Source organism: Condylura cristata, unplaced genomic scaffold (assembly GCF_000260355.1).
Source record: "Condylura cristata isolate star-nosed mole 26May11 unplaced genomic scaffold, ConCri1.0 scaffold00006, whole genome shotgun sequence".
NCBI classification, from domain to species: Eukaryota; Metazoa; Chordata; class Mammalia; order Eulipotyphla; family Talpidae; genus Condylura; species Condylura cristata.
The window spans coordinates 59,216,738-59,242,209 of record NW_004567107.1 but is presented as its reverse complement, the minus strand read 5'-3'; the positions used below and the strand labels follow the sequence as shown (position 1 = coordinate 59,242,209).

Sequence of the window (25,472 nt, the reverse complement as noted above, 5' to 3'; positions counted from 1 at the left end):
TCTTACCACGATGTTCACATGCTCCCAGGAGATTGATGATGTTTGGGTGATGTCCAAGTTTGCAAAGAACCTCGAGCTCACCCGCGAAGTCCCTGTGATCGTCTTTGGAGGCATATTCTGGGAAGAAATGTCATCCCTTCCCATTAAACTTCTTAGGAAACAACTGCCCTCTCCTGGTTCCCAGGACCTTCAGGTGCTCTCAGTCACCATCAGGTCTGGAAAAGAGCAGAACTCAGGAGGAATACTGCAACAGCAGCACTCAGACTGTGGACGCTTTGGGCTGACTCTCCTTTGTCCCTGGGGGCTTTTCCATGGATGGTAGGATGTTTAGTACCTTCTCCAGCCTCTGCATGTAGCTGAGAGTAACCCAACCAAAAATGTATCCACACATTGCCAAAGGTCCCCAAGGGAAAAATCACCCGCATTAAGAAGCCCTGTTTAAGTTTTCTTCTCTAAGCTCTAAAATATGAGGGGAGAGAGTACAGCTGCCACTTTCAGCCTCCAGCTCTCTCCACGAAACCTATTCCGAGAGCAATGCTCAGGGTCACACCACAGTGTCAGTGAAACATCACCAACAGTGTGCACACCTCACCTTAATAAAACTTACCTTTTCATATACCAGACCTGCTAAAAACTTCAAATTCCAATGATAATGCTATAGCAGCTGCTTTACAGTCAAAAAACTGAATTGTGTTTGTTTCTCCTTTTCAGCCTCTCTCTCCACTAGCACTGTGATCAGAGGGAGAACCCTCAGGCACTAGCGAGGATGAAGAGGAGGTGATTTGGTGGACACCACAAACGGATGAGCCCAGACTAGGTGACAGTGTGTGAGCGTCCACAAGGAATGGTATGGGGAGGGGGTAGGAAGTTTGCTGGTGGCTGTGGGAAGACCTGAGCATGCTTGGAACCATGGGAATGTTTTTTGTGGGCTAAGGTTCCCACAAGACTAGCGGCAATTCCAAGTCAAGCACTCTACTGACTGCAATACCTTGAGAGCATTTAAAAAATGAAGCTCTTTACAGAGAGGTGGTCCCCCCTTCTGTCAGTAACTGTCCTCCTTTAGATGCATCACACATCAGAAACTGTATGCCCTGGTTCAGCTATTTTATCTCTTTGCATAGGCATGAAAATGACAAACAGGCTCAAGTCAGCTCCCAAGAAAAACTGGCTTTGGAAGCTTCTGTACCCTCTTTCCTCTTGATAGCTTCACTGCTACCCCTAACTCCCCATGACAAAAGTAACAAACAAAAGGGATTTCTGGCTGCTAAGCATAGATACTATTTTGTTCTGTTTGTTTTCTGACATGTTTTTCTTCTTAACAATAAAAAAAGCAGTGAAGATTATGTAAAATTTAAGGTTAATTCTCATCTTTGGCTCAATATTAGCTAAAAATAAGGAAGCCTCATAGGCAACCTAAAAGGGACCTTGGTACAGAGCACCAGACAATAGCAATTCACTATATTCCTGATCAGACACACCACTCACCAAGTCTGTGTGTTGAAAGAGCAACAGGGTAGCTCCATAGTCAAGTTATGAATAAATCTGAGTTTCACACAGAAGAGAAGGCAGCTAGGCAGCTAGTGGACTAAATGTTTTCCTTTCTCAGAGGATGTTTCTGACACAATCATGTTTAATGGGTAGGCACCAAGCAGCCTTGAGATGAATACAACTGGAAAAGATTTCATTATTGTGGCCTTAGGCCAGTGGTTTTCAAGTTTGAATATAGAAGAGAGTCACTGAGACCACTTGTTAAGATCAGAGGTTCTCAGGCATCACCCCAGAAGTTTGAATACAGTAAAACTAGGAGTGGGAGAAATCCAAGGAGATGCATTTTAAACAATGTCTCCAGGAATTTTAATGCAAGTAGTCTGTGAAGACAGGATCAGCATCATGTGGGAACTAACTAGAAATGCAAACTTGGGCCCTCTCCTGGTGGCACAGTGGGTTAAAGCCCAGTGCTGTGAAATGAGCCACAGCCACTTCAGCGCGAGTTCTATCCCTGGCCAGAGAGGTGACCCACATGGCATAGCAGACCTCTCCTGTCTTGCCTACTACTCCCCTCAGCAGTGTACTTTGTGAATATGTCTGTTCTGCTCCCCACGCTGTCTGGTGAATCCTCTGATCCATACTTCAGTTCTGTATGTGTAAATAAATCTTAAAAAATGCAAAATCTCTGATCCTGCCCCAAACAATCAGAAACTGGAGTGCAGCAGTTATTTCAACAAGTTTTCCATGTCATTGTGATACACATTCAGTTTAAAAACCACTGCAATAAGAATAATAAAAGTACTCTCCAAAAGTCAGTAATGTATGACAAAGCTGTGTACTTTCACATCTCAGAAATCAGGCCTGTGCTGTTTAAACAGCTCACAACTTCATATTTACATCCTGACCCAATCACAGGCTCCACCTCAAAGGAAGCATCACCTTCAGTTACACATAACAGTGCTCCTACAGCACACTAGCTTTTTGTTTAAAGAATATAAGGCCAAAGAGGAAAGATTCAACAGGAAATCAAGTTTTCTCCCCACCCTGGTGAAATGCTGGCTCCACAGGGCCAGGCACTGACCTTTCATTCTCTTAATGGCAGCGTCCATCCGTAACCCATCCTTCTTTATGCGAGCCTTGAGAACCTGGCCAAAATTACCCTCCCCAATCACATCTTGAAATTTGATGTCATTCCAGTCAAGCACTGGATAAATTGTTGGATCTGGGTTGTTTTTGGCCTTCCTGTTCAGGGCCAGAGTTCCTGAGTTGAACTGCACAGCTGGTTCTTCCCTCTGGAGAAAAAAATTTACAAATTTATTTCATGGTTTTGTGTCAGGGTTTTTCATAATTCTAAGATGTGTAATACCTCTTGTTTATATCCATACCAGATGAGAGGAGGAATGGCATGTCTGATTTTAGAGTATATATAACAATAGGTTCATTCTATAGACCCACTCCAATGAATGGGTTGCCTATAGAGTCATTGGTCACAGTCTCAGAACTCAGTGGCAAAGCAGTTGAAATTGATTAGTAATGTCTGCTGAGACCACGGAAGGGGGGATTATCAGCATGTATGCCACAGAATGGCACAACTCTCATTTAGTCACAGTTCAGTTTTTGCTCTACTGTGGATGACAGGTGTTCATTTCTGGTTTGGAAACAACTCAGTGTACAAACTAGAGCAGTCTGGCCTGTAGGACACCAGTGAGACAGTATAATTTTATGCATTTTTGCTGCCAGCCAAAATGTGTAGATGAAAGAATCAGGCAGTGCCAAGTGTGTGAACTATGCCTACAGGCAGGAGGGAACATAGGGAAGGAGGTACACGTGGTAATAGAATATGGAGACACACACACACACACACACACACACACACACACACACGGGATTGATCAAGGTAGGAAAACCGGAAATGGCAAACTGGGGAAATGTGTTTAATGCCTACATCATTGCCCATTTCACCAATTACCCTTGTTTCTTCCTTTACAAAAAAAATGTTCATTTCTTTCTACTGTAAGATTACTCTCTGGTGACTTATTACTGGGATGACCATAGGTCTTGCCTTGGGGGGTGGGACAATAGTGCTGTTTTAGACTCAACTGCCTCCATCATAATTAAAAGCCTTTTTTCTTCTCCAAATTATTGTTGTTCACACAAGCAATTAGGTAGTCACAGTGGAAGAAGTAAAGGTGAGACTTGCCTAAGGAAAATATGTTTTACAAGTAAGAAGATGAGACACTACCACATTTTGGAAGGCCTGGGCCATTCTCCTTTGGATGTTTGCCCTCTTCAGTTGCAACATGATCAGAAAGGCCAGCAACACCGTCAGGCAGGTCATTCCCGCGGAGCCCAGGATGGCTATGAGCAGCATCTTCCCACCTCCAAGGTCCCCTGGGGCTGTGCCGGAGAACACAGGAGAAGCGGCAGGGTTAGGAAAGGTAGAGGAGTCAACCCCGTTTGAGCGAGAGGTCACAGTGTAACAGAAATGCCCTGGCAGCCCAGCTCGCCACCTGATTGCTAGGTGACCTTGGGATGCTCCTTTATTTTCTGAAACTCAGTGGAGAGGAGTCTGACTCAGGGACTTGCTGTAAGCTCCATTTTAGAAAAGAAAGCAAACGTTGTAAAAAAAAAAGGACCCTCCCTGCTGGTGCAGCAGGTTAAAGCATAGCACCAAGAAACTAAAGCCACTTCTGCTTGAGTTCGATCCCCGCCTGCCCCAGAGGAGACCACATGGCGTGGCAGACCTCTCCTGACCCGCCCGCTGCTCCCCTCAGCAGTGTACTTCCTCGATCTGCCTGTTCTGCTCCCCACTCTGTCACTGGTGAATCCTCTCACCCTCTGCATCTCTGGCCTGTACCCCAGTTCTGTATGAATAAATAAATCATAAAAAAAATGTAAAAATATCAATTATATAGTACAGAAATTAATTATGTCTAGTCTGTCCCACAGCCCCATTAAATCTGGGGGTAAGATCTGAAAAAAAAATCTATTTTTTTAAATATGTAAAAGTGCTTTTGAAATGGCTGCTTGCTAAAACTTTGTCATTTGTTCAACTGTTACTTGCAAATGGCGGCACATGCACATTATCAAATCACAGTGAGAACGTGTGGATCTGCTAACTAGACCCTACAAGGTTCCTTTCAAGTTAAGCAAGAGTGGGACACTGGATTGTCCCGGGACGACAGGCATACATCACCAAGTATGACTGGGAATGCCTAGGGGACCGCTGACCTTGTACTTTGCTTCCCAGAGACAGATTGTGGAAGGCCTTGTCTGTAAGATCAGAACCACAGGCAGGGGTCAGCACTGTGATTCACCTGATCAGTGGACTCACCTTCCCTAAAGCCCTGAATAACAATCACATTTCCAGTTTGACCTACCCTTTTCTCTTTGTCCCATATGAATAAAAAAAGCCAGGATCATGTCTTGGAGAGCATCCAGCCTCCTGCACCCTACAGCCTGCTCACAACTCCTGTTTCCTTATCAGTGCAGTGAAGCAACAGGAATAACTAACTGACCAGACACAGCACTTTGGGAGAGTGACTGAACTTCCCTAGGGACATTTTCTCCACCTAGGAAAGCTTTAAAGTCCTGTGATGCTCAGACCTAAGAATTTGTAAGAGGTTTTCTTTTCTTGCTTTAAGAATTGATGGGAGAAACCCCACAATACCAAAGAAAAAGGGAAGAGAGGAAGGGAGAGAAGAAGCAAGGGGAGAGGGAGAGGCAGACAAGAACCATTTAATTTAGAGTTCTAGCCAAAATAACCTCTTACAGATGATGGTATATCTCTCCCCCATTTTCCCCTTATTTAAATCAAATAAAGCAAAATTCAATCTATTTTATTAGCAAAAAATATAGAAAGCAAAATGCTATTCTTTTATGACCAGCTATCTTTCTCTCTATGCAGATGTTATAATGGTTCTGGAGTAGGAGGATATGGGTTATTGTTTCATTACATATTAACTTTTTAGTTTTTTGTTTGCATACTGTTATACCTTGGATTTAAAATGTATGCATTTTACCAAAGCACAAGTAATTATAAAAAAAAACAAGCATTTATTAAACTACATCTATAATTGGCAAACTCATCACTCCTTGAGCATTTCAAAAATATTCCAAAGAATTAGCACTGAAAACCTAGCTTCTGTAACTTTTCTTTCACGGTAAGTAACCCTCTCAAGAACCAAGAAGTTTTCAGTGCTCTAAGATTTTTTTGTAAAAATAGACTCTACTCGGAGTTACACACTGGCAAAAATCACTGTATCCTACCGATTTCCCTCTGTCAACATTCCCTTGGCCTGCTGCACGGTAAGCAGCACTAGAAAGTGCCATTTGAGACAGGCTTCAAAAGGAAGGCAGCCCCACTCACCACAGGCCCTTGCCCTTAATCAGTAACACTCCACAGGGTTTACCCACTACCAACACTGGGCTTGGTGTGCGTGGTGGTCTGTGTCAAAGAGCTATCTCTGAGGTGGGTGTTAGTAATAGATGTGGAGACATAATAGTCTGGGTCTTAAAAATGGGAAATTCAGAATAGTACAGTGTCATACAAACTAAAAGAGGAGCTCCTTTGGGCAAAGCATAGTGAACTTGGGACCACCCACTGAGGCACCCACACTGGTTCACCTCTACTTGGTAGATTCCACATTTTTATTTTCCACAAACTCAAACTTACATTCCTCAGAACTCTGATAGTTGGGAGGGGAGTGCTATTAGAATAATTTAGGTGATGGCACATGGGTGAATTGGTGGTGGGAAGTCCATGGGGGTTGCAACTGAGATGAAAAAGCATACATTGTACAAGAATGAAGACTGTTGTAAAAATAAAGTAGTCTAAAGGTTAAAAATAGAATGTGGTTCAACAGGGAATCCTTCCCAGAGGCATTTCCATGTTAAGGACCTATTTGGAGATGGTGAGGCCTATTAGGACCACTGAGTGATACCACTAGGTGCAGGGATGAGGAAAAAAAAATCTCAAGTCAGTGGGGCTTTCTAATGCACTCCAGAAATAATTCTACTCAAATATCTGTTTACTTTACCAACCTTGAGATTTGGAAAGAGTTGTCAGTTCATGAGAAAATGTTGGGTTGCTTGACCCTATGTTGTTCTCTGCAAAAATGTCCACCTGGTAAGCTGTTTCCGGCTCAAGACCCTTAAGCTGATACTGGGTGATGGTGGCATTCTTGATTTTTACATCAATGTGCTGGTCTTCACTCTTGCCCTGAACCTTGTAACGGATGATAATTGAAGAAATAGAATAGCCATCCAAGATTGTCCATGAGATCACGGCTGAGGAGTCGGTGATGTTGGAAATCTTGATGTTTTCTGGTTGAGGGGGGAGAACTAGAAATTGAAAAAAACATTTCATTTAACACAGACTGCCATCTCTTAGTATGCTTTTGAGAGACAATGGCAACTTGTAAACAGCATAGTTAATTCAGTTGATTTAGATGGTATTTCCAGTCAGCTGGGAATGGGCTCCATGTATACTTACAGCCTGACATACAGTGGGGAAAATGGCAGTACCCACATCACCTATTTGGATTAAGGACTCAATTAATGACTCAGAAATTGCTATTCCAATAATAACCTACATTAGACTCTTATTAGAGTTGACATTGATATAGGCCCTTCCTCTTGATAACTACCTTAACCATAAGTATTGAAGCCCAGAAATGTTTACCTGTACTATGGAGTACAGGAGATGGATTCCACAGCCCATAGTCTTACCCTCTGTGGTTTGTCTCTACCCTGAATGCTTCTGGGGTGTCAGCTAGTGAGTGTATACCTAAGAAAATATATTAAACACAAGTAGACAAAGTGCTATAAGGGTCTGAGGAGAATACAGATTACATTCCTCTCAGACCTAGGCAGGGTGGGAGAAAAATGCCTTGAGGCTTGCCAAAGTTGAGGAGATTTGTGCAGATTCTCCTTGCACACTCACTCAAGCTCCCTTCTGATGAGGCTGGAAGGGACGTTTAGGCTTTATAATCTAAAACTAATTGGGTGGTGAGAAATGCACATTTGAAGTATGAGCCTGTACACATAACATCAACAGTGGTATGAACCAGTTACCTTAAAATATAATGTTGTAAATTAAAATATATGCTATATATTATGTTACCATTTATGAACTTTAAGTCCCCCCCCCCCATGGGTTCTCTTTTTATTTGAATACAAGTTCTTTAGGTTGAAAACAAACAGGGTTTAACTACTGTAACCTTTACTACTTAAACCTTCTTTCTATTTTTAACTTAAAAGATTGTTTTGGCCCTCCCTGGTGGCGCAGCGGGTTAAAGCACAGCACTAAGAAGCTAAAGCCACTTCCATATGAGTTCCATTCCCGCCTGCCCCGGAGGTGACCACATGGCGCGGCAGACCTCTCCTGACCCGCCCGCTGCTCCCCTCAGCAGTGTACTTCTTTGATCTGCCTGTTCTTCTTCCCACTCTCTCTGGTGAGCTTCTGGCCTGTACCCCAGTTCTGTATGCACAAATAAATCTTTAAAAAAAAATTGCTTCATTCTAATTTTTCTCTTTTCATGATGTTGATGTCCCACATCATTCTATTTAGTTAGGTAGCTGGCAATGTATGAGAATTAGGTATTGGATTTTGAATCTTACATACCAGATTTTGATTTTCTATGTTTAACAAGCAGTTAATAATCCAAAATCACAATTAAATGTGATGCCTTAATTTCCTTTGTATTAAATACTACCTTTTTGTATGTATCTTTATAAAAGTGTAAAATAACATGGTATCCTAGCGGTGCTACAAAATGAAGCAGGTGCAAATAAATACCTCATAAATACCTGCTAGAATAATGAGCATAATTTGGGTGCCAATTAAGCATCTTGAATTTGCATATACAAATTTATTGATTTATGGCTGAAAGGTCACCCTTTGGGCTAGTTCAGTGGATCTCTGATTCCAGTTTTATGAATCCAAGACTAATAACCTACATGTTAATAGATTTTAAGACAATTCAGGAAATGCTCAGCAGAACATGAACAGTTTAGGAGTGGGCTGTGACTGCAGAAATCTCTTTAAGAATTACTTTGCAGTGTTTTGTTGTCCATCCAAAGAGAAAATGGACAGCATCGCCTGGCAAAAAAATAAACAGAATTTAAATATAAATTATAGCCCTCACCAATTTACTAGCTGCATAATTTTGGTTAAGTTGCTTGTCCTCTCCTGTATTTGAGTTACTTCATTTGTTAAAGATCATTTGTTAGAGACCACTCTACTCTCCTCAAAAAAAACCATCCTGTGTAAAATATATATATATATATATGTGTGTGTGTATATAGTTACTTCATTTGTTAAAGATCATTTGTTAGAGACCACTCTACTCTCCTCAAAAAAAAACATCCTAAGTGTCAAATATATATATATATGTGTGTGTGTGTATATATATATACACACACATATGTATATATATACATGTATATATGTATGTATGTATATACATATATACGTATATATATATATATAAACACACACACATATACATACAACACATATATACATATATATGTGCTTGGAGCCACAGGCCAAACCTAATTCATCCCACTCTTTACTCTTAACAGACTGGACATCAACATAAAATTTCTAACTAGGACCATTAATTCTACTTCAGAGCAACTATATCAAGATCAGCCAAAGACAATATAGTATATCAACAAGCATATCAATGATTACTGAAATTTCTCATCCACATTCTCCTTCGCCTACTCCTGACCCTGCCCTGCCGGCCGCAGCGTCTCTACCATCGCCTCTAGCATCACCTCCACCCCCAATAAATTTCATACCACCATCAAAGACAAGAGTACTCTTCAGCGACTACTAGCTGCTGTTCATTCATTTAATTCTGTAAGTATGATGCTCATGTGATTTTGCAGGTATATAATGCTGAGGATAAAATCCAAACAGAAGAGTGAGTGACCATCTAAGACTTTGAAAACTAGAAATAGATATTTACCCTGAAGTTATTAAAACAGTTAACAAATTTATAACAATTTTAACAGATTAGAACTGGTGTGGGAACAGACAGATTAGTGGAAGAGAACAGAGTGTCCAGAAATTATGTAAAACCAATATGAGAACTTGGTGTGTGCCATAGAAAGTATAACGAATCACTAGATGGCATTGGACTGTTATTTTGCTGTAGATGAATAATAAAAGTTAAAAAGAATCAAACCTGTATAGCAGATCCCAAAATAACATCCCTATGTCTTGAAGGCCTAATACTCAAAACAAAATAGCATAACTACTGGAAAAAATAGAGAGCATATATTGGTTGTAGGGTATAATTCCAAAACACAGGAACTGCAAACCACACAGGCCTGATTACACTGAAATGTAAACTGTCCAGAGGGTAAAAAAGAAAACAACCATTAACAAAATAAAAGTGGAGGAATGCATTTGCAATGTATGTAACAACAATCATATCCAAATTACACAGCTTTTCCAAATCAGTAAGAAAAGAATACCAAACACTAAGCCAGCTTCTACACCCCTGACTGAGAAAATGGAAGCCAGCTGCAAAAGCAGCTCTCAGATTTTGCAGGCTCAGACACCATGATCCTGACGAAAGTGGTACCTGGTATGACCAAGAAACATCTAGTGCCCCTAAAGGCTCCAGAACAAGGGAGTCAACCTGAAACCTGCTCTGTGATTAAAATTGCTGTCAGCACTATGAAGAAATTGGAGAAATTTCTAGCAGTTTTAAATGATTAAACTGAAGTAGAGAAAGTCTGAACTTCCGAATATTTTGAAAGGAAGGTGATTTTATTGTATGTATTATAACTAGCTATATGGTAACTCTAAGTATTGTCTGTTAGGAAGATTTATCTCCAAGCAAAATTACTTGGCTTTTAAGATTAGGAAAGCCCCATTTGTAATTAATCGCCATCTGAGGGTACAGATACCCAACACTACTGATAATGCACAAGCCCAAAAAAACCTGAGTAAACAAGCTTGAGACAAACAGATTCACATTATTAATTTACTTTGTAAGTCTGGTTCATGTTATTTATTTACTTATTAAATAATTCTAGGAAAGGGGTCTAGATTGTTACAAATCTCAGACATGGAACTTTCTTCTATCTTGCAGGTTATTAAAACAATTTGCTGTGTTGTATCTGGCATGAATCAGCTCCTACTCACAACCAGATGCCTTTTATCATTTCTTAAATAACAGTCTTGAAGTGATGGCAGCTAAGTCCATATGGCAGAGGCGAAAAGGTAATTTAGGCAAGGCTAGGGCATCCCGCCTTACTTAAACTTACTGTCGCTCAGGGTCCAAGCTGTGACATCTTCACTCCATTCCCCCTGGGCGTTGGTGTTGACTCTGGCTCGGACTACATACTGCTCCCGGGGGTGTAAATTGTTAAGCAGCACTGAAGTCAAGTTGCCTGGTACTTTAATATTCTGCTGGTCACTGTTCATTTGCACAGACCTCCTCTCTACTTCAACATAAAAGTCCTCTTTCGAAGAGTTTGGAGGTATCGGGTGCCAGGTCAAATTTAGTGTGGTTTGACTTTTTGGTAAGAGACTGAGACCTCTTGGAGGAGGAAGACCTAGGAGAAACCGGAGAAGATAATCATTTTTACAGATGATAAAGATAGCAACATCTTCAAAAGGCCACATTAAAGAATAAGCTTGGTTTATTTTATACAACTGCACAGCTATCAGAGATACACATGTGAGCTGCCAGCTAACACTTTTTTTCCCTATCAAAATAACCTTTTAAATAATTTTAGCTTGTAGCTTGGGTGATTGTGATACAAAAAAATCAACCCTTTTAGAGAACAACTTGGGAATATTTTTCAAGAAACCTAGAAATGACCATATACTTTGACCTTATAATCGGTCTACCAGGGATTTATCCTGAAGAAACAATCCCAGGGGAGAAGAAAAACTCTGTGCATGAAGGTGCCCATTACAGCAATGCCTGGAAGAAACCTGCCTGCTCAAAATAGGGCATGTTTTACTAATTCTGATAGAGCCATCCTATGGATTAACAGATAACTGGAAAAAGTATGGAGACCCAATCAAAATATTTATAGTACAGGAGAAGAAACTGATTGCCATCTGGTAAAAGTAATGTCTACAGTTAACAGGAGAGGAAGGAAACTGATAAAAATGAAAACAGTGAATTTGCCCATGTTGTGGGATTGTGGGTTATTGTTCAGTGTTTCTGTTATGATTTGAGCAGTCCGCTGGGTTGAACTGAAGCAATTTCAGGTTTATTTCTCTGTAGCAAGGAGAATTTCAGACATAACAGCTGTGGGGGGAGGGCCAGGCTCAGTCCTGTTCTGATCACATAAGGAATGGACTGTGGCCACATACTCTGCCCAGTTTTACCCACAGGAACCTACACTACGGGAGAGGTAACTGAATGGAAATGATCCAGGTTTTGAAATCAAAGTGACTGGAGCACACCACTTTGAAAATTTTGTAAGCTCGCCAAGTTCACATGTAACATGACACAAAAATGCTCACCTCCCAGTCTCAGGAGGAGAAAGTGAGGTAATGAATGTGAAATTACTTGGAAGGTGTTAGGGGCTCTATTAACATGACTTCCTTTCCACGTCCCTACCTCATTTCTTTTCTACCTCGTCCCTCTCCACCTTCTTCCCTCCTTTTCTCCCCCTTCTCAAGGTATCTTTTGTGTCAATAATGGACAGAGGAAGAATCTGTGTCTTCAGTCAATAGAGTAAATTCATTTAATTCTAGACAAAGTCTTTTCAAACACAGGGCAAGGCTCCACTAATGCATGCATTCCCAAGGTGATATTACTGCTTTAAGGGGACAAAAGTATGAGAACATTTAGATACTACAATAGTTTATGAATACACATGCACACACAACCACAAATCATGGTGTTAAAACCTCATGGCAGAGGAGACATTAGGACAAATGCTTTTTAGGTTACCTAAAAGCTCCACTGGGACAGATGACTTTGAAGTTGAGAAACTGATGAAAGGTCTGTACCACCCATAGGAAGAGTGCCCTTTTGCTCGCCAGCTGCTCTTCAACTAGCAAACAGTCCTCCCATTTGCTTGGTCTTATTTGTTCTTTCTCTAGAAACTTTGCAAATTGAGGGGATAGTAACTCTTTTCACTCATTGATAACATGTAAGTTCCAAGTCTGGCTAGCAGACTTGCAGTGAGAAAGCAGCACAGAGGTGATGGCCAGGGGCTCACCTGTGAGCCTTCCAGGAAGTGCGTGGTACAGAGGAGAAAGTCCCTTCCCTTGTCTCCTCCCTACTGCCCTCTCTCTGTCATATGCTCAGACTGTGTTCTTTTCCCTCCCCTCCTGACCTTCACTACTCTAGCAACACACTTATAAATAGCGATGGTGAAATGAATTAAAAAATGAGCATCAGCAAATTTCAAATGATGGGAAAGAACCTTTAAGAATTCCCTTCCCACCACCCCTGAGAACTACTTTGAAATATTCCAGGAGACCTCTGAATACATCCTGGCTGGAACATATTCTGAGGGCTGAAGACAGTGCAGTGTGGGTCTGTGAAGTGTTTTATGTTCTGTTCCATAAATACTTTACATCCTGAATCAGACTGTGACCTTCCTCTTTTGCTTCATCAGCACTGGGCTGAGAGAAGATTAACTACCATTTACCTTTTAGCAGCCACCTGATGAAATATCGAGCCCTGTGATCAGCATCAGGGTGAGGCCTTCATCCTCTAACTTACATACAGCTTCTGGCACTGGTTTCTGTATTCGCGAGCTTCTGGGTCCTAAGCAGCTGTGTCTTACTCGTGCAATGCTCCTGCAAGTGCCAAAGTAGCTCTTGCGTCCTGTTTGGTTCTTTCAAGATGCTGCTAGTCAGGCAAAAACTAGTAGGGTGGCATGGAGGGAGCATTTCTGTTAGAGAGCAAGGTATTCTTTTTCTCTCTAAATAATTCCATAGCCTCTGGCCTTCAGTAAATGAACTATAAGAACTGGAAATGTTACCAGTTAGGATAAAAGGAAATGGGGTCTTTGGGCACCCATGTTAATAATTGTTAAGGGGAAGGATGTCCTAAAGGAACTCTGCAGAGTCTTGTGGATCCACCCCCTACTCCAGTGATTGGAAACTACAACTCCCAGCAGTACCAGGGAGAGAACTGCAAGAACCCAAGGGTGGAGCTAAACAGGCATTCTGGGACTTTGGGGGATAAACCCTGTAGGGCACCATTTCCTACAGGGTTCTCTCGCTTGGGAAGTGGCTCTCAGGACCGAGTGACTCGGGACTTTCAGTTAGTTTGCTATCAGAGCTCCAAGTCAGCCAGGCAAGAAAGATATTCCAGTTGCATTTTATCCCTCTCTCTTTCCCTAGGTTGTTTCCTTTCCTTTTCCCCTTTTGTAAATAAACCCATTATTGACCCTTTTGTGTGTGCCTGCAGTACAACTGAATTTTAAGGGCATGGATGAGGCCCCACAAATAGGCGGCCCACATAATGACAATGATAATAGGAGAAACAAAAGATTATTAAGCCTGAAAATTTAATATGGTGATGCATAAGACATATCACAAAAGCAAATTAATAATTCTGACACTATGTTTCAGTCAATACAATGCGTAAGAGGATCATTCTGACCCTCCAATGCAATATGAATTAAACATGTACCCTTGTAACTGTAAAGGTAGGGCCAGGAGAGAGAATAGAGTAGTTATACACCGTGAACACAGGAAAAGAGAACTTCACAATGGGCTGCTCCCATGTTGTGCCACAGAGAGCTGCATAGTGAAAAGCTGCAGCCTGAGTGAGCATTGAGAAATCTCACCACACAAGGATTCCTACATGAACACCTCAAAAGGCCAGGAAACAGAATTCCCATTGACCTATCAAGAAGCGCTGCTGATATGTTATGAGATATGTGCACCCAGGACCAGCAAGCATCACTTGGCAATTTTTAGAGATGCAGATTCTTGAATCTTCACCCTGCTCCTCACTTCAGACCTACTGAATCGGAAACTCAGAGTGGTCTCCAGGAAATCTGACTTAACAAGCTCTCCAGGTGACTCTAGTATTTGCGAACCACTGACTCAGAAACACATAAGTTATGAGAAACAGCTTCAGGCACTGCTGTAGGCAGCCACACGGGAGGTGGAGGGGGCGCCATGGAACCGCTGTTCTTTAGATAAAAGCCTCTCATTCCATTTGATGTTTTAACTATGTGCATGAATTACTTTGATAAGTTAGAAATTATTTTTTAAAATAAACAAACTAGAATTTCTGAAGCAGGTCTGCTGCAAGAACCTGGCCCAGGCTCTTGGATGGAAACAGGAAGCTGGTGGCGAACCACCAGAGCCAAGGCTTAACGCAGTTGCTACTAAGTAAACCCCAGCTCCTCAGGGATGTCCCTGCCTTCCTGAAGGTTCATCTGCTTCCTCCTCTGTCCCCATGGATGGCTGCAGACACCCTCCCCCAGGGAGCTAGCCCAGGAGTGCAGCCCAAATAAAGGAATGGTTTGGCTCCAAGCTGCTAGCCTTCCTGTCACTTTCCCACCCACTGAAAAGCAAACTCCTTCCACCTCCATCCCCACCCACCCACTCACCCACCACCACCCTTCCTGGTCTTCCTTCCTCTTTCCCCTTCCTCCCCCTCCCACCCAGCTCATGAATTAATGCTGTTTGCTTCCACTGACCGACAGAAGCTGTTGTGAACTGTCTCACGGGTCCAGGATGCCCTTCCCCGCCCTCTCCACGCCGCACCAGCTGCACGCAGAGCTCATAATCTGTCCGAGGCTCCAAGTAGTTGAGGGTAACAATCTCATTTGTCACTGAGAAGAGAGAAAGTCCAGGAAACTTAAGTTGGCATTCCTTGACATTCTTTAAGCTGGAATGTTGTTATTGTGATGGGAACTAATGTTTGGTTTTTTAAAGTACAATGTCTGAGTGAAACAGAGAAGCAATTCATCTTCAGGGCCTTGCTGTTCCTAATGTAAGGAAAATAAGGCTTATTAAAGGAAGTTTATAGGTCATGATGTGGACATTAGTATGTGTCTGAGTCACACATTTCTGCTGTAGAAGAGCTTTTGTTGTTGTATTTTAGTGCAGTTAAGACTGCACTAATCCTCCATGATGTAAGACATCAATGAGGTTTATAGGGGAGGGCCTTAAATAGAGCATCAAATAATTTTCACTGCCTTCAACTACATCAAGCCATCGTGATAAACCAGCTCTTTTGGGAGTTTACATAGATTGACAAGAAGAATGGTCATATCACAAAAGAAGGGTCCTGAAGTACCTGAAAATGGATTCCATAAACAAATGATTTTTCAAAATATATCTTAGCAATTTGTTTTAGGCAGCCTCTGCTTCTCCATTTATATCATTTTCCCTGCTGTAGAATACATTTCTGGTCAGTAGAGAAAAAAACTGGACTGTATTAAGTGTTCTTAGGAGACCACTTTGTGGGCGTTTACTTGTAGAAAAAGATAATAGACTTTTACCACCCTATGGAAAAAGAACTGCAGCTGTTTTTTTTTTTTTAGCAAGACCTACCCATTCCTGCTGATGCATATATCTAGCAAATCAGTCTTACATTTCTGAGACTCTGAATTTTGGTTGCATCTGCAACAGAATGTGAGTAGCTTGGTACTAATAGCATGACTTACTCAGCGTACCCAGGTCAGCTAGTTTCATTAGCCCAAACCTTCTATTTCTTCTTTTTTTTAAATAGCTTCCTCAAGTATCAACATGAGGTTGGTAGGGGACCCTTTTCAGGAAGCCACAGGCATTGCAAGGCTCAGCGCTGAAGGGATGTGTATCACCTACAGACTTGACCATGGCAGTTCTCTGGACAAGATGGCATATTTCAAACAATAATGGTCCACTGATAATACCATGTAGAAATCAGAAATGCGATTTGTGTTTTTAAATGAATGAGACTGTTTTCATAGACTTTTGATACTTAATCACATTTTGTTGTGTTTGTTTTTCAGCTGGGAAAAGGAGCATGTAGCTCTTTGTGGCCCTATCCCTGCTCCACCGTGCACCCAGACAATCTCTACAACCCAAGCTTTGGGCTCCAAATTCCTCTCAAAATCTCTGTGGGTTAGGAGCCTGCAGAACAGAGCAAGACCCAATGTTTAAAAAAAGGGGAGGGGGGGGTGACGGTAAACAAATCATTAGAGCAGCAACAGTCATCCTTGGGAGCTAACACATTCTCTGTCTTTCCAGCAACCCTGGTTTTTTCAATGACCATATTTATACTTAGGTATTTTTCGCCATGAATATGTAAAACAAAGTAACTAAAAACAAGATTGGCAATCCAGAGAAGCCGGGGCAGGAAATACAGACCTCAACAGTAACTCTTGATGCAGGCTTGTTCCATATCCCACCACCACTTTCGGAAGATTAGCCCTGGAACTCAGAGGGCCGCACTCTCTCCTGAATACTTTGCAATGGAAGTTTCTACTACTACCTTGGGACAGTGTTATGACAGGGAAAAGGGAATTTTCTTTCCTAGTGGTACATCTTCAGCTGGAGCCTTTCCTATTAAAACCTTACCTTGAATATGTCGCCAAGCCTCATGATACTTAACAGGTTTATATAGAAGCTTCTTGGATTTGATTGGTCCATCCCCAAAGTAAGGCTCAGAGCTGATATTGATGACAGCAAAGTTATGTCCGGTGTTGATCACATTTGGGGCATTCAGGGGCTTTGGAAGAACTAAATAAAATAACGGCAATCAGATTAGTTTTAGTGTTGGGTTATCGTTGTTTTTAGGTGGGTAGGGGTGGGAGCCTTTACATTTCCAACAAAGCCCTTCTAGAAAGCTCTCAGCTCAGATTCAATATAATACCTACTCTGAAATCTCCTTACTTTGCTCATGTCCCTCCAAACCATTATCTATAGTTGAATGTTTTCTTAAAATAGTACTCCTCTGCTCTAACCTTATAATGGATTCCTATTCTATTCATAAATCTAATAAAATCTAAGATTCATATTATGAACTGCCAAGCCTTGCACAATCAGGCCCCAACTACTCTCCAGACTCCTTTCCCCCAACCTAATATTCTCTGTTCCACTGACCTCATCCCTTGCATCCAACTAAAGATGCACCAAACAGCTTTGTCTTGGTATCTTTATGAATGTTCTCCTGTGAGACATGTTCTAATTCCCACTGTTCTTAATTCTTACTCATCATTCATTCTCAGCTGATGCGACTTCTGCACAGAGACTACATCAGAAAACTTTACTAGGCTTGTGTAACATAAATTTTCACAGGACTTAACACTTTTTCTTTGCTGTGTTTTTCTTTGCTGTGTTTTTAGAATTTATTATAGTTTATGATGCAGTATGATTACTTGATAACAGTTTTCCCACCAAACTATATATTCATTCTCTCTTCTCCCCTACCCCCTTAGTCTCTCTCAGTCTCTCTGGGCTTAGATCAAGGTGTGAGCAGGGCTGTGGTTCCTTTCTGAAGGCACTAAGTGAGAATCTGTTTCCTTGTTCTTTCCATTTGCTAGAAACCACCTGCATTCCTTGGCTTATGACCCCTTCCTCTCTGACACTTGTTCTGTTATGTTACCATTTTCTGACTACAACCAGGAAAGATTCCCTGCCTTTAAGCACTTGTGATTAGAGTGAATCACCTGGATAATTCCCAAAAAATCTCCCTATCTCAAAGACCACGTGATCTCAGTAGGAGGAAAAGTACTGTGAAAGGGTGAGGATTGGCTCTTTGGGGATAAAAGAAAAAAATCTTAGCAATTAAAGAGTTTGTGACCTTCCAAAGAACCCCTAGACATAAACAGGCATATATGTGTGATACTGACATTTCATGGTGATGGGAGATTCTGGAGGAAAATTTCTCAAAGGGTTCATTAATGGGACAATAATGATAAAAGGTTATAAAACATTGTACTATTTCTAAGTTCAACTGGGGTAATGGTTTATTTGCCAGGTGCTGAAAAATATTTGTCCATTGCATGAATGTCCAGTGATTACCATAGCTCCTGTCCTTAGAAATGTATAACTGTTGTGGTTTTCTTTTTCCCCCTCTCAGAGTATGTATTATCAAATGTAGAATGTTTCAGATGGATGGATATTACAGTGCTCAGTAACCACTTTTTCTCTGTCTCATGCTTTGACTCACCATCTTTAGAAATTACCTTCAAATCTTTGCTTAAATACTACCTACTCAGGGAAGCCTCACTACCCACACTTAATCTCTCCTACAGCCTGCACTAGTATCCCCCGTGCCTAAAGCAGTGTCTGAACCAAACGGGCTTCAGTAAATCTTACTGACTGAATGAAGGTTTAGGAGTGGCCATTCAAGGACAGGTAAGAAAGCTGGCAATCAAGCAGTATTCCTGACTGGAGACAATTCCAAGCTCAAACGGGGTAAGTGAACTGGATACGCATTTTACTTTGGTCAGTTTCTGAAAAGAGAGTGCTGCTATGAGTGAATTCATCCACTAAGTCAGTTACTTCACTCACTAAGCCATGCTTCCTTTGTACAATCAAATACATTTTTAATATAGTCTTTAAATCCAGTCTCCTCTAAAAATAATGATTCATGGGAATTATAGCTGAGATGGGAAAAGACACAAAATGATGTTAAAATAAACTATTAAAATTTTTTAAAAAAATAAACAACCCCATCAGAAAATAGGCAGAAGAGCTAAAAAGATACTTCTCCAAAGAGGAAATGCAGACAGCCAACAAGCATATGAAAAAATGTTCAAATCACTCATAATAAGGAAGATGCAAATTAAAACCACAATGAGATACCACCTCACCCCAGTGAGAATGGCACATCTCCAAACAACTATCAACCACAAATGTTGGCAAGGATGTGGAGAAAAAGGAACTCTCCTACATTTCTGGTGTGAATGCAAACTAGTACAACCACTATGGAAAACAGTTTGGAGGTTTCTCAAACTGCTAAACATGGAGCTTCCATATGAACCAACAATCCCACTCCTAGGTATCTACCCAAAAGACATAAAACATCTACACAAAAACAATGATTAAAAAAGATACCTGTACCCCATATGTTTACTGCTGCTTTATTTAAAATAGAAAAGACATGGAATCAACCCAAATGCCCAAAAGTAGATGACTGGATTAAAAAGATGTGGTACATATACACAATGGAATATTACTCAGCAATCAAAAAAGATAAACTCATGCCTTTTGTAGTAACATGGATGGAGCTGGAAGGGAACATGCCTAGTGAAATAAGCCAGAAAGAAAAAAAAAAATACTGATGGTTTCACTCATAGCCGGTGTAAAAAGGACCAGGGGTGTGGGGGGGAGATAATAATGAACTACTATATACCAGAGATATTTTACAGGGTGGAGTAGGGAATGAGATCAAAAATGGGGGGAGGGAGACGAGTGCATGGGACTATGGTGATGGCATACAGGTGACTTGGTGATGGGATGTCCACGGGGATTAAAACTGATGGAAAAGACACAAAATGAAGTAAAAATAAACTTATAAAAATTAAAAATATATTTTGTTACAAGCAAAAAAATAAAAATAATGATCCATAAAGCTTCCTCTTAGCAATTTATAATTTTATATCTTAATTATTTGTCTGCAGATATACATACTGTAAAGTACAAATTCTTAAGTACATTTAGTTCACCTATGTACATACCCATGTAACTACAATCCACATTAAGAGAGAACATCTCCAGTGCCCTTTGTATACTTTACCAGTCAAAAGGGAATTACTGTCACTAGAAATTAGTTTCACCTATTCTTTAGATTTATATAAATGGAATCATAAAGTATGTGCTTTCTTTTGTTTATTATCCTGATTTATTTATATTATCCTGATTTATTTATATTATCCTGATTTATTTATATTGTTATAGGGATGAATTCCTTTTTTCAAGTTGCTGCTTTTTTCAAGTTGTTGCATGAGGGTTGGGATGAATTGTGACCATCCTGTCCCAGTTCACATGTTGAAGTCTTTAACTCCAGTACACTTCACAATGCAACAGAATTGAAAGAGTTGCTTAAGATAAAATGAGGTAGTGAGGATGGTTCTTAGTCCAACATGACTAGTGCCCTTATAAGAAGATTAAATTAGGACTTGCCGACAGTCGGAAGGACATGTGAAAGCAGGAGAACAAGGCTCAGAAGAAATCAAACCTACCAATATCTTGACCTGGGACATAAGATAATTTTGTCTTGGCTACATATCATTTCCTTTCGACCCCAAACATGCAAAATGTAAGAAGTTATTTTGATCATGTGAATGTTTTCAGAATAGAAAAGAGCTAGCCATTTTTCCAATATTGAAGATTCTGTGGTGGATTTACATGGATCCCCAAAGCAGAAAAGCCAAATGTAGAAAAGTATGCTACTGTTGTTACTAACCTTTGAAAAGTTATGTTTGCAGCATTTACATCAATTTTTTTTTCTAGAAATTACCTCTGGGGTCACCAAAATACTTCCAATTAAGTAACAAAGTGGGTAAAATACAATCAACTATGGACAGCTTGCCACCTCATGTAACAAGAGAGTCAGAAAGCTCAGGAGTCTGCAAGAGACAGTTCAGGGTGTGGACTCCGTGATCTCAAGTTCAAAACTTAAGATTTTGCTGACCAGCTGTGCTGAACCTGTGTCCTGACTGGTGAGGAGAAGATAACAATATCCATAACACATGCTTCATATAAAGATTAAAGTAGATGATGTGTGTGAAGCACTTAGCTCACTACCCTTCTTGAAATATATGCCAGAGAGTTGTTTGGTGTTTTAAAGTACCTTTCACATTTAAAATTCCTTGTTATATTTATGTTCATCAGCCAAGCTAACTTGGATTTATTTCCACTTTCTTTCATGCCATATCCACTTAAATTTTGAAACACTACTTTAGAGCAGGAAAAATATTCACAACCATGAGTATGTGAAAGACCATTTATATCAATTATATAGCATAGCTTGTGCTTCATGCTAAGTAATACTCAAAGTAAAATTTCTCCAAATTATTCTCTCTGATAATGAATAGCTAGTGACAATATTGATGAGGCTAAACTACCTGTGGAACATAAATGTTAACAGCCCTGGTATGCCAGACACAATTCCAAATGTACTATAATTTAATAAATGTTTGCAATAATCTTGAAACATAGTAAATAGAGCTCACTTACAAATAAAGGCTCAGAGAATTTAAATTAATTTGCTCAGTGCCACATAGAATGTTACTAGTTGTTAGGGACAATAATCAAACCAGAACAATGTGAATTCAAAGGTAGTGCACTTAATCTCTCCTTTCCATTTCCATGCATTGAATTATTGTTTTTAAGTTTAGCATCCTGAAAAACATCCAAAAGGTATTTCAGTGATCAGATAGTATTTCTGTATTGTAGCAATACCCAGAAATATGAAATCATAGCCCATCAAAGCTATAAGCAGGTTTTCTCTGGAAAATGGAGCTTACCTTTTACAGAAATGTTGAAAGGCTTTTCCACCATCCCAGCCACTGTGTTCACACTGCAGACCCAGATTCCTGAGTCAGGGGGCAGGATCCGGTGAATGGTGAATATGGCCACCGAGCGTTGACCTGTGTGGTTGAAGTCTTTCGGCTGCAAAGGGCAAAGGCACACACACAAAAAATAACTTCTAGAGGCATAAACACAAAGGTCCTTAACACTGACCCCATCTCATTGTTTAATGAGACATTTTCTAGGAGTGATTAAGAAGCTAAATGCAATGCTAGCATAATCATTGGCATATTTCCAAAGCTATTGTAGTAATCCTGAAAGTTTATGTTGGATTGACGCCCTCACAAATCCTGTTGTATTTGTGTGTTTTGGAGTGTGGAGTAAACACTTACAAGCAAGGAGTCAAATTCCTTTTAAATAGCATTTGGTAACATTTGTTCTTCAATCTAATGGCTGAATGGGAGGACAAAATGTCTTCCCACAGTGTTTGAGGAACTGTCAAAAACGGTGCTGTGGAAAAACCAGGGCTCTGAAGACATGCACGTGTGTTCACAACCCAGTTCTGCCATTTTTGGCCAAACATAGTTACTTAACTTCACTTGGCCAGTTTCCACTTTTGCAAAAACAGTTCAGTTGTCCTCACTGTGTAGTAGCCATTAGTTACACTAAATCACGAAAAGGCTAACAAGATTTTGGAAGCTGTTCATTGACTTCTAGTACCTAGTGCATGGTTTTAGTGGAATCGAAAACATTTGCGGTTGTAGGTGATCAGAATGGCACATTCTACATATCCTGCCTCCAAGAGGTAACTGATCTGTCTTCTGGTCAAGTAGATTTTAGTTATCTTTGAGAGAAAAATAACCATTTCAAATATTTTCAACAAGAAAATACATCTACTTTCTGAGAATCACTGTTGACAGAGTACTTTTGAGGGGCTCTTGTCTCTACTGCATTTGGAATTGTTGGGAGAGAGAAGGGAAATACACTGTTGACACAAGCTATGTAACAGCTATCGTCTGACAGATTCCAGGTAGCTCGGGAAAAGCTCTGAAAAATCAGAATTTCCACTGCTAACTTATGTTATGACCCCCCTTTTTTGTATAATCATAATATAAAAAAAATATTGTAGCAACATCAGTTTGTAACTGGCTTGCCTTAGCTCTAAATTGGCTATCTGGCCTGGGCAAAGTACAAGCTGAGCTGCTCCTGGGCAGGAAATTCCTTTGACTGAAGACAAAAGGCAAGCTCCTGGAGAGATAAGACCCCGGAGCATCAAGACTCCTGGAAAGCTTCCTTGGTCTTTTGACAAAAAGCGAATCTTAGATAACTCCCAGGGCATAAGGACCCATGGACAATTTCCTAACATTATCAACACAGGTTTTGCTTTATGCATAACTATGTGACTTCCTCTTAATTTACTCTCTTCCTAAAACAAATACTAGCTACTCTCTGCTAACCTTAAGTTAGCTATTAGCTTCTCTTTAGGCTATCACTGACGACTCTGCTAATACAATTTATTCCTTCCCTAGGACTCCTAAATCCTTTGCTAACAGCTCATCCTTTCCCAGACCCTGATCCTTTAAAGTCACAGTTAAACATCCATATACATGAAAGTTATCACAAAGATGTATAGTATAGTGTGCCATAAAGTAGCAGAAGAGAATGCATTGTTCCCCTCTTCCTTTAAAACTTTTATGCCGATTTCTTATTAACTTACCTGATGCATTATTGCATCAGGTAACTAAATCTTGCTACACAGTATAAATAAAGACCTGCAAAAAGATGAGCAGGAAGACTTGCACCCAATCCTGACTCCTGTGTCTTCCTCTCGTCTGCTCCCCTCTCCCCTCTCCCTCTCCCCTCTTGGAATCTCCTCACCCGATGCCTTCACACCTTAGGGTCCTGCCCGTCTTGCCTCCAGACACCTCAATAGTTGGAGCTGGTCTCCAATACACGTAAAAATAGTTTAGTTCTTTCTAGCAAAGAAGATCTGCTGTGATAGCACCCCCACTGGCATTGAACACCAGCAATGACTCAAGGTGAGCAGATGGGGGGTACCTGAAGAATGAATACAGACCTCAGGAATTCATCCCATTTAAACTGTGGAAACAGTTCTACATATACTAAAATTGACTGTATTAAATTTTCCTCTTTTGTGCCCCACTAATTGCTGCTCTCAAGAGGTTGAGAACAGTTGACCAGTTTCACATCCCATACACCTGGGAGCTAGCAGAAGAATCTCGTACGGATATTGTTAGGAGGGAGCTTTGCACAGGCTGACATGTACTTCTCAGCACACGGGACTGGAGTGTTCTGCAGGATGAGTGCCATTCAGTGACATTGTGGTAGATTTCCAACCTGGCAATGATGGGCTGGTCATGGAGGCTGCAGGGGGACCAAAAAGGGTGCATGAAGTCTTTACCTCCCCAGGAATATGGCATTTTGTCAAAGAAAAATATTCTTAGAGCCTAGAAAGATGCAAGTCCCAAGTGGATCACAGTCCTCAGCAGGATGATTAAAGTGAAAACTTTGCTGCTGTAATAAGGGCAGCTTGTGAGTAATTCTTACATGGAGCACTGTTCCATCGGGTTTCACCAGGGTCATTTCTTCATTAGCAGGCAGTGGCCAGCCAGACGCTTTGCAGACAGGATTAAATTTACCGCTGTTTACTTCTATATAATCTGGCAAATCTTCTATCTTTGGAGTCATCCTCGGCATACCTTAATGAAGAAAAGAGCACTGTGTATTCTAATCTTGAACACGGCAGGAATGGTAATAATAAAAGGAGCTGTTCTTTACCCAGTCATGCAGTAGGCAAGAAATTAGTAAATATTCTGTTTTACCTTTATATTATAAGCTTATGAGCTATAACTGCCCCAATTTATAGATAAGGAGACCAAGGCTCAGAGCCAAGGTGCAGCTCAGATCTTTCTGAATCTGGAGTTCACACTTCACCAGTGCTGTACTGCCTCAGTGGGCCTGCAGCTTCCAGACTCAATATGGAAAAGACTATTATGACCCATCACCCCTGAAATCACCATTCATTCCTTCTCTTGCTTTTGAAGAGATTTTATAAATAAACACAGATATATGTATATAAACTAGTTGTTCTTTTGAGCCAAATTCAATGCACTGCTGCACAACAATAAGATCCTCAGTTTTTGATACATGAGAGATGTCTCATTTATGGGGAAGTCTGTAAGTAGCAGGTGATTAAGAATGCTCACATTTCTATCTACGAAGTGACAAGGAATGTAATTTTCCCAAATGAACTTCTACTCAACAGTCAAGAAAAAAAAATGTTGCTACATTAGTATGAAAGAAAAATGTCTCTGGTGTAACAAAGGTAGCAAGGGATTCCTTGCTTAATATCCACACAGTAAGATTGAGTAATCCCAACATGCATGTTTTATTCTGAACTTCAAGGTCTTAGGATATTTAGAATGGGGCCCTTCCTGGTGGCACAATCGGTTACAATGCAGCACTACAAAGCTAGCCAGCTAGCCTCAGCTGCTTCAGCGCAAGTTCAATCCCTGACCAGGGAGCTGACCCACTGGTG

General features: G+C 40.7%; 1 protein-coding gene across 2 annotated transcripts in view; it reads right to left on the bottom strand.

Moving 5' to 3' along the window:
- TEK (TEK tyrosine kinase, endothelial) overlaps positions 1-25,472 on the bottom strand; it is a 92,906-nt gene that overhangs the window by 8,336 nt on the left and 59,098 nt on the right. The window contains exons 8-16 of one of the 2 annotated variants that reach the window (XM_004677703.2): positions 24,482-24,633; positions 21,910-22,054; positions 17,012-17,173; positions 15,145-15,279; positions 10,777-11,067; positions 6,532-6,831; positions 3,731-3,885; positions 2,570-2,780; positions 7-117 (exon numbers count right to left, since the gene is read on the bottom strand). In XM_004677703.2, coding sequence (XP_004677760.1) covers positions 7-117; positions 2,570-2,780; positions 3,731-3,885; positions 6,532-6,831; positions 10,777-11,067; positions 15,145-15,279; positions 17,012-17,173; positions 21,910-22,054; positions 24,482-24,633 — 1,662 coding nt within the window. The remainder of the gene's footprint in view (positions 1-6; positions 118-2,569; positions 2,781-3,730; positions 3,886-6,531; positions 6,832-10,776; positions 11,068-15,144; positions 15,280-17,011; positions 17,174-21,909; positions 22,055-24,481; positions 24,634-25,472) is intronic. The other variant, XM_012721654.1, reaches the window with a different exon arrangement.